Source organism: Pocillopora damicornis, chromosome 6, assembly GCF_964200805.1.
Source record: "Pocillopora damicornis chromosome 6, jaPocDami1.2, whole genome shotgun sequence".
Lineage (NCBI taxonomy): Eukaryota > Metazoa > Cnidaria > Anthozoa > Scleractinia > Pocilloporidae > Pocillopora > Pocillopora damicornis.
In genome coordinates, this window is record NC_142675.1 from 23971556 (window position 1) to 23981244 (window position 9689).

A 9689-nucleotide genomic window follows, 5' to 3' on the forward strand; every position below is an offset into this window, starting at 1 on the left:
TAAAATTAAAAGTGATTCCCATACTTTTGATAAATTCTTCATAACATGCCATGTGTTTATATTTATCTCTTGGGAATCCATCAGAGGTTTTTTTTTCTCAATAGCATCACTTCTTCTCAGCTCTCTTATGAACAAGTTAATCAAAACATCTGAGATCCTCAGAAAAAAATGTAATGTATCTATGATGACAAGGTCCATAGGTATAAAATCAAATAATGGTTGTGCCTTACAGTTTAATTTCCTTCCAGTGGAAAACCTTGCTATTTTAACTTGCTTGCTATAAATTGACCATGTTTTGCTTGTGTCCCACCGTTGCTCCCTGGGACACTTGCACCATGCACAAGCATAATCCTCATTTGCCCTGCCTAAACCACATTACAGTGCTAAAAATTTTAAATATCCGCGTAAAAAGTATTCAATTTTATGGGTGCAATTATTTGCACTTATCTCCTTTAAGTTTGACATTTCCATTCGAAGGTCTACTAGGCTGTCCCTCAGATTATCATGTCTCTGTAGTTTTTATAACAGCAAGTATATGATTTCCCTTCTCACCCATTGCCACATCCTTTTCATGGAGAATAGTGAAAGTGAAGTTGACAACTGTAAGCCCCTTTCCAATATTTGTACCATCACCACTAAGCTTGATCTTAATAGTTTCTCCATCATTGATTTCTCCATTCTTCTGAAGCCTAACAATGTGCTTTTGCAAGCTTTCTGCAAATCCTAACTGAACACCTTCAGCATCTCCTGGTGTTGGTTTCAAGTTCCATTCACCGTTTAGCTCATTAATTCGCTTCTTGATGGAATATATATTGGGGAGATCATTAGCCTTAATGGCAATTTCATGCCAGGCCTCATTTGAAATCATGAATTTATCTTTGAGGTAAAGCCACATATTTATGTTATCAATGTCATCATTATTAAGGGCCTTTGGGTCAGACTCTGTAAATGGCAGCTCTCCCTCTCCAACAAAATTGAAAGTTTCATATTGATTAGTCTCAGTCTTGAGGACTTCAATTTTGGTTGCAACAAAATTGTACAGCCCAAGAAAGGAGAGTGTAGTTTGGCACTCCTCCTTCAGTTGGTTTTTAATTCTCTTTTGATGGTGCTTAGAATAGTCATTAAACTTCTTCTTAGCTGGGCCTCTACCTTTTTTCCCATTTGTAATCACTTTTTTAGCCAACTGAATAAATTTTTTATTGTAGAAAGCCCCTTTCTTCTCAGCTTTCTCGAGAGCTTCTCGGGCTTTTTTATCCACTCGCAATCGCTTTACCTTCTCCTGTACCAACGATTCTTCTAATTTTATTTTTTCTCCCCTCAACTGGCTGTTCTCATCTTTAAGCTGATGTACATCAACCTCGTTGTAATACACCTTAAATCGATACCGAGGGCCCGTTTCCAAATTGCTAAGAAGTGCATTTAATTGCCACGATTACTAGCTTTCTTGACAGCTTTCTGAAAACAGAATATTTTCTTTCTGAAGACTTCTGATATATGGCTATTCATTATTATACCTCGTATACCTGATTGCTCAAACACTTTGTTTACAATCATTGAAACGACCGACTCATGGTTTTCTCTGAAAACTTCTTTGCTTTGAAATAGTATAGATTAGTAAGCTGAAACGAAAAATTAATCAGGGAAGTTTACGAAAAATCCAGCGAACAAGCTTAAAAGAGGCATTTAGTTAGACTTCATACTGCGATGAACTTCACAAATCTTACTTGTTTATCTCGTAAGTAAGCAATGGCAGATTAATACCCGAAGTGCTTTCTGAGTTTCCCGATCCCCCTCCTACTGCTTTCACGCTCACCAGATAGGAAAAAATCAAAAGGAGGAAGATACAGCTGTTTTGAAACGCCATTTGACGAGGGTAAATTTCCTTTTTGTTCGACACTTTACATATCAAAACAAAGGAAATTTGTTCCTCTTTTTGATTCAGGCGGTACATTTTTAAATTGCGCTTGCGTAAAAAAGATATCGCCCGAGACGCTTCGCTCGGTTGTGTTTTGAACAAAAACGCCTTGTTAATTTCACGCAACCGCTCGGAGAAAAGGTTAAAATGACGAGGGAAAAACTTTACCTTCAAGTTAGAAAATTAGCGAAATAGAAAGCCACAATATTATAGTTTAATATTTCAGAGGTGCATTGAGTGCTTTTTCCGTAGAGAATCCGCACGATGGTAAAATGTTCGAAAATTACACTCGATTTGAGTGGGGCGTTGAAGTGGGCGTGGTCACTATATTCATGTTAAGACTATTTGTACCCCGTGAGTTTGATATGCTGAAAGCTTCTCCAGCATTCAGAAGTTTTCCCGCCACGATTCTTTGAGTGCATACAATAGGTCAGAGCAAAAACAATTTCCTTAGAACATCTGTTGGTGACATGATAAGGTGCTACTAATAAATGCTTTCCGTTTACTGGTGCTTAAACATTACTGCCTCCAGGAATCAACAGAACGTGCGAGCTGTCTCCTGCACCAAAATGTCGTGCAAGTGTCTTCTCTTCTTTTTAATCATCTCACAGGTCAGAGTGGCACATCCGTCGAAGGACCAAAATGCTTCAATCAATGGTTGTGTGAGGTTCAACTGGACTGAGGAGTTTTTTGCGAGACAAACGCAATCTAAGTGTAACAACACAGTGAAATATATCCTACAAGACTGCCTTTCAGATTATTCAAAAGTCAATGACACAACTGGTTGTAACGGCCCAATTGTAAACGTAACATTTCCACTCTTTTCTTGGTCTTCAAATGTTACAACTTTAGAGACAGAGTTCTATCCTTTAGTGGCCATCAAAGAAGAATCGTTTCCTATCGGCCGTCAAATTCTTCACGCATTTAAACAAATATGGGAACTCGTTGTTATTTGCATAATGGGAGCCATGCTGTCAGGAATCGTCATCTGGTTCTTGGTAGGTATTCAGAAGCCTCTTTTTCCTCATTTTATCCCATTAGAAAAGTTGATCATTCAAATGATATATGTGACACAGGTTAGTGCTAAATCAACAATAAAAAAAATCGAGAATTATTCACCCGCATAATTTTTCTTTTTATGATAATAATATACGTTCTTTGTAATATGCAAGAAAATATTGATAACATGTTCTTCACGGGGGTAACTGTTAGATGAGAAACGGCCATTTCAGCGTAAACATTGACAAATTGTAACCGTTAGTCGTCACAAAAGTTAACCGTAAACATTTTGCCTTTCTAGAATGTGTCATTTTGTGTCATTTTGCGTTAGCCTGTTGCCGTAAAAAAGGGAAAATTTAACCGTTAATTGTAAAAACCATCACCCATTGTCACCCTCTGATAATCATTCACCCTCTGATAATCATTTTTTGCCGTCTGGTCTTAAACTTTTAATATTTCAGTGAGCTGTTTGCCAAATTGTAATTGATCCACATGAGTAAAAAGTAACCGAATGGACTTTACATCGGTTTTCTAAAGTTATTTCTGAATATGTAATTGCTTTTGCCCAAGACTAAAATTTACATTTTGATCCAAACTCTGTTCACGGATTTCTCAAGAAAAAGCTAAACTCAGATGAAGAATTAAAATGATGGAGAATTGGTTATAAGTCAAACGATGAAGATGAAGTCAAAAGATGAGTACGAATAAGTCAAAATATGAGTATGCAAAAAAGGTCAACGTTTTCAAGCTGGTATTGACATTTCCCAAACCTAACGGTGTAAAGTAGAAAACAGACGACTCATACGACTACATCGAGAAAAGGTTAGATTGATAGTTAATGATCTAAACCCTAAGCAAAATTTTTTTTAAAAAATGCTTCCGACATTAAAGTAAACATTGGAGACAAATCAACATGACTATGAGTTAATTATCATATCTTTTAATACTTCTTTAAGACCAAAAATGGCTATATCATCAGCAGATGTTTCTCTCCTCTTTAATATTCAAACCTCCTGAAGGAAAACTTCTGAGATCTCATCGTCTAGCATGAATGTGTTTAATGCTTTATAACGCACGATTTTGATACGTTGGTCACTCATTTCTCAGTGTGAATAACTTGATACGGTTTTTTTCTTTCGAAAAAGAAGACTGACACGAGTATTGTTTGTCCTGCGAAAGCGTATTTGGATCTCCTGCGTTGCTATTTGCACATAGAAACTGTAAGTGTTCTTTACTTTTAACAACTAAATATTCTTTCCGCCACAGGATCACAGAGCAAATGCAGGTCATTTTCCAGACTCGTTTTGGAGAGGCGTTCAAGACGGATGGTGGTGGGCAGTGGTTACTATGACAACAGTGGGGTTAGAAACTGCAAGCTAAATAATAATCTGTCTTGTCATCTAACACAGCCAATTAAACTCATACCCAGTTTCCACACGACCACAAAAGAGACGGGTATCCGGTCAATTAGCAACCACATCAATCTCGCCATCACTGAGAGTCAAATCGCCACCCCTGGTTTGGCTGTTCACAAACTGATCACAAAACGTAATATCAACATGTTTTATTTCATTTCACGGTTAAAGTTCCACCTCTGAGTCCCTATGGCGATTTGAGTCCCTTTTTGACGAATTGACCGTCAACCAAGTGATGTGATCACGATAAAGCCTTATAATGTTAATTGTTCTTAAGCAATTACGGGAAACCCTTCGGAAAAAAGATCCACGTTTAATCTGCCAAAACAACCTCAACACGGTAATACAGCTAATAATAAAACGTCGTAAAAAGTCCTCAAAAAGACGGCTCTCAAAGAATTAAACTCGCGCACGCGATAATTGTTAACGTCACTTTGCTTACAAGCCTACAAATTGAAGATATCTCTGAGCCCGCGCGCCACGCGAGTTCGGTTACTGTCTCTTTAACAATACTTTAAGTTTGTATTTTTTATCAGGATAATTTGGTATTATCACTGACTGAGTTGATAATGTAAATTTGTCATCGTAAAGAGTTCAAAGGCTAGACTTTAGCTTTAAACTCTTTACGGTGGCCAATTTACGTTCTCAACTCAGTTGATAATACCAAATTACCCTGTTATACTCTCCCACCGACGCAGCACTACAGTTTCTTTAGAAACTTATCCGCTTAAGTCATTTGTATATTTTATCACTGACATGGTAGCTATAGCGACAAAGCTCCTAAATCATCGCTGGCTCAGGTGTATGCTTCACTGTGGATGATCATCGGAATGCTGTTGATGTCAACCATTACAGCCCAGATTTCCTCGTCCATCACTGCTGATGAACTTCGACCCCTCAATGATGTGTTTGGATCTAAGGTATGAAACACCATTTGAATGAAGAACATTTATTGCCTATGGAGCCTAATTCTCAATTGTTTTTAACTTCCTCTTGTCGTGACAGAAATTTGGAGAACATCTCTTGTTCTTTTTCATGATCGATCTGGTTTGCGACTGCCTGTGTTATTTTCAAGCTTAATGGTCACAATTGTCCAATTCAGAATACGAAGTTGAATTTAAATGAAGAAATTTTTCCTATTTTACTTGCCTCATTAGTTCAGTGTCGAAATTTTTCATATTTCACAGTATTTACGAAGGGAACTACGTCATAGTTTGTACATCCTTAGACATTGCCTTGATTAGTAATCAAGCCTTTTATTTACGATCTGTTTTAATCCTCTAAGTCCTAGCATCGATGTTCCTTGTTGGATTACTTTCACTTCTCTTGTGTTCCTATATCTTGCCGAACTGTCAGCAGACTCAAAAATAAAGCTATAAAGGTCTGGTAAATTCTCGTCTGCTCCAAACCAAATGTTTAAATCGCGCCTATTGTATCAATCTCCAAAGCCTCAATTAGAAAATGGAATTGCTTGCAATAGCCCATTTCACAGTTACTTGTACTTAGTCTCCAAGCCTTTGATTTGGAGTGGGGCTGAAGGTGACCTTGTTGTGATAGTGATCATTATCTGGTTAGTACGATAGTAAAGAAATTTACATTTGAAAAGCAACAACGTTTGTATCATAACCCTTAGCTTTATTCCTGTTCAAAGGCTTGGCAACCAAGCTCACAACTGTAAAATTGACTATTTGATGCCGTGGATAGCTAATACGTCTTGAGTGAATTTTTTACAGGTTGGTGTTCCCTTGGGAAGCAAAAAACCCCTCGAGAAAAAGATCCAAGGAGCCGATGTGAAAGGTTTTCCAACTTAAACACTCATTTTTCTCCTGTGATTCTTTCATGGTTTATATGTTTATCTTTGTTGCATGCTGATTGTTTACGTGGTGCCGCACAGCTGAGCGATACACTAAAAGCACCATTCCCCTTTGAACGCGATCCAAGAACGGTTTTTGTTTTCTGTGACTCAGCCCTATTACTCTTCAAAACTAGCCGCCGTATTACGCACCCTCAAAAGACACTCTCTAAGATCTCTCAATGATGGGACTTAGGACATTTAGTGTGCGTAATCCATTTTATTCTGATATGAGTCCTATATCTATTATTCCCCATTTGTACATATTATCAATAAGCAATGAATTCTAGAAGCCTTAATTCTCAATATGATTTGAGAATTGAAGTACTGTGATAACTGCAATTATAGCTTTTCGTAGAGAAGTGAAATAGTGCTCCTTTGGGTGTGTGTGTGTGTGTGTGTGTGTGTGTGCGTGTGGTAGGAGGTAACCCCTGGAGGCTTCCCGGGGTTATTTTTCTGCTGATTAGAGGACTAGAACCAGCAATTGCCAATAAACAATTTAACTTTTTGAGTACATTTGATGTCAGCAAGAATATACATTTTTACCCTGGTTGAATTTCTTGCAGAATACCGCACAGAACGCGAACTCCTAAACGGCTTGATTGATGGTAGTGTAGATATGATATTTCTGTTCGACTGTGGCACTGGGGAAATAAAAAGGCAGTCTCCTCCTTTGACATTAGTTGACGCGTGGGAAATCACTGATTTGAGCGCCAGAGTGGGTTTTGCGGTGGAAGAAGGAAACGAAAACCTTGAAGACTGTTTGCAATCATGGGCGCACGAATTTTGCGACCTTGACGATAAAGACGAGGATTGGCAGGTTTGAAAAAAATTTAAATACGCTAGATAATTTTATATTTCGATAGTGGAGATCTGCTCAAATGGCTTGGCATATCTATCAAAGTAGGAATCGAGAATCTCGTCGATCGCCACGATGGACTTGGTTAAGGAACTCGATTTCCAACCTGTCAGAAATTCGGGTGATTAAATTCACTGGCAATCGTGCCTAGTGGGAGTTGAAGCGGTACTTGGGTCAAATATTGCTGGGTATCTACAACTAGCTTCTCGGAACCCCCACCTCAATGTAATCTATTTTTTTCGGCCAATTATGGACCCCTTCTCACTCAGTTTTAGTAATACGATAACAGTTTTTTAGCCATGAGTCTTCCCATTTTAAATCCCTACTTAGCAGAATTTTCTTACCCCAAGAATCCCGAAAACATGCGACCCCATTCTAGTAACTCTCGTCACAATACAAACCCATGTAGTCATACCAATCATAAAAATGACACCTCATCCACTGACACATCCTCATTACCCTATAGCTGGGAAGTAATCCCTCCTTCCCCCGTGCATTGGCACAGTCTTTCTTTTACGACGCAATTTGTTACGTTCATCGATGCAAATCCCCAATAAAGCTAACCAATCAAATAGTCCCTATCGGTATGTATACTCATTTCAGTTTAAGGACATAAGACCAACATTATACCGAAAAAAAAATGCATGCATTAGATGCTTCGCATGAAAAACTTTCGGCACGGACGACGTCTTAAATCCAGGCGGGTCCCATATCAAAATTCTCGGGGGAGCGTTGAGGAAGCTGAGCTGATCAAATTTCAAATAGGCATTCTTTTTAAGTTATACGCCGAAAATTTCATCTCTAACTTCAAGGAATTGATCGACGAATAAGGGCAGGGAGGTGGGGTCAGCTGTAGTGAACATAGTGTTCGCGATGAGTAGCAAGAGGTTTTTTGTCTCGTATAATTTCGAAATCAGGTACGATTTGGATCAATCAGTTAGGTATATCTGTACATTTTTCAGCTGTCCTGCTTTGAAGAGTACAGCCATGGAAAATACCGACATGACATGAAACAAGGCTCATCCGATGTCCGAGTGAAAACCCACCACTTCATTTTGATGAGCTCTGCTGGCATTTTCGTCATCTTCCTGTTGACTGGTTCCCTGAGGAATGCGTGCAGGAAGAGGAAACCGACAACAGATGGTCTGTACCGGTCCACACTATTTCTTTTTCTGTTGAGATTCTTATAGCCGAGGTTTTCTCCATACTAAAAGGAATACCGTATCAAGAGATGTTCAAATTAAGGGACTGAAAATTTTTATAGAGAGCTTATTTCAACAGTAATCCATAGATCTAAAGCTGTTTTCATACAATAGGTTGCTGGATTTCTCGACAAAATAACGACAGGAAAAGTAAAACTGCTGATGATTTGTATTTGCGCGTTCAGTTTACTGATGGCTTGCTAACAAACACAGAGAAGTTTCTCAGGTTCACAAAAAATTCCAATATTTCGCTGCAATTTTCTGCTTACTCCATCGGCTGCCTGTACGTGAGAAGGACTGTTGTCTGAATATGCATCAGTGGTGATTAAAAATTCCCCTGACGGGGCCAAAATTTACCATTATGCGAATACATTTACCAGCAACACCTGCGGGCGTGTGACGTCCTCAGCTCACCCAATTTAAACGCTAGTCCCAAGTAGAACTGACAGATCGTTGTTGTATTTCTATTTCAGATGTTGATATTGAGAGAGGAGTGTCTCTCACCAAACTGAGAGCGAGTTTTACTGACGCAGTGCCTATGAAGGAACTCTCAACACAGATACTTCACTATGACACAGAGCAGGACACTATTGAAAATATTACCAATTAGAATCTTTGTTCCCTCTGATGAAATGCGGATTTTTTTTCTTTTTGCACGCTTTAAAAGTAAGCAGTGGCTGAAGATCGAACGAACTTAAATGTAACTTGCGCGTTAAGAACACGACCTCAGCTGGACGAGTCAATTACAACTCTTTGTTTGACAATAATTCACAATTTAAAGCTTAAATCTGTTTTATAGATGTTTTTTAATACAATATTTGTTGAGAGCCATTAGTGTACTAGTACACTCTGTTATATACACCTTCGATAAATAAAGTTCATTGATTAATTCAAAACTAAAAGATCGAAGGCCAAATGTTTCCTGTATAGAATTGAAATAGTTCATTGAGTCGACCCAATAATGAAGGTTGACAAATTTAAACAGTTTAACATACACTTTAATAGGACGAAAGAAAAAAATAAATTATACCTATTCATGGGTTATCTTCAGAACATAAAAAGTTGGACGTTTGAAGTTAAGTCATTTTCCAGTCGACTTTCCCATGTTAAACAACTCTAACGTAACTCTTGGGTCGACCCAAATAAGATATGAAAACCGTTAACGATTTAAACGTCGATCTTTTCATGTGAGTAATAGAAGGGATTGGGTTCAGTACCTTTCAGATCATTACCATTTCACCGCTTGAAATGGGTTTAAGACATTTGACGTTGTACATACGACTACAATACAATTCATAAAAGACACTCATTATCAAGACCTAAAATGGAAATGCCCCACTATGATATGGAAATGCCCCCCCGGGAGTTTCTGACACAATATTAATATTTTGTTACCATATTGTCATATTCATCCGAAAGTTTCTCATTCTGAAGGTTTCCCGCCACG

The 9689-nt window shown here is 38.2% G+C and overlaps 1 protein-coding gene across 1 annotated transcript; it reads left to right on the plus strand.

Annotated features, from left to right (window-relative positions):
• The first annotated feature begins 2274 nt into the window (after positions 1 to 2274).
• Positions 2275 to 9303, plus strand: LOC149044562 (uncharacterized). The gene is made up of 7 exons (XM_089209623.1): positions 2275 to 2913; positions 4181 to 4275; positions 5093 to 5249; positions 6063 to 6126; positions 6748 to 7001; positions 8003 to 8183; positions 8716 to 9303. Exons 1-7 carry the CDS (start codon positions 2407 to 2409, stop codon positions 8850 to 8852), a joined length of 1395 nt encoding a protein of 464 aa, XP_089065749.1. The 5' UTR covers positions 2275 to 2406; the 3' UTR covers positions 8853 to 9303.
• Positions 9304 to 9689: the final 386 nt, after the last annotated feature.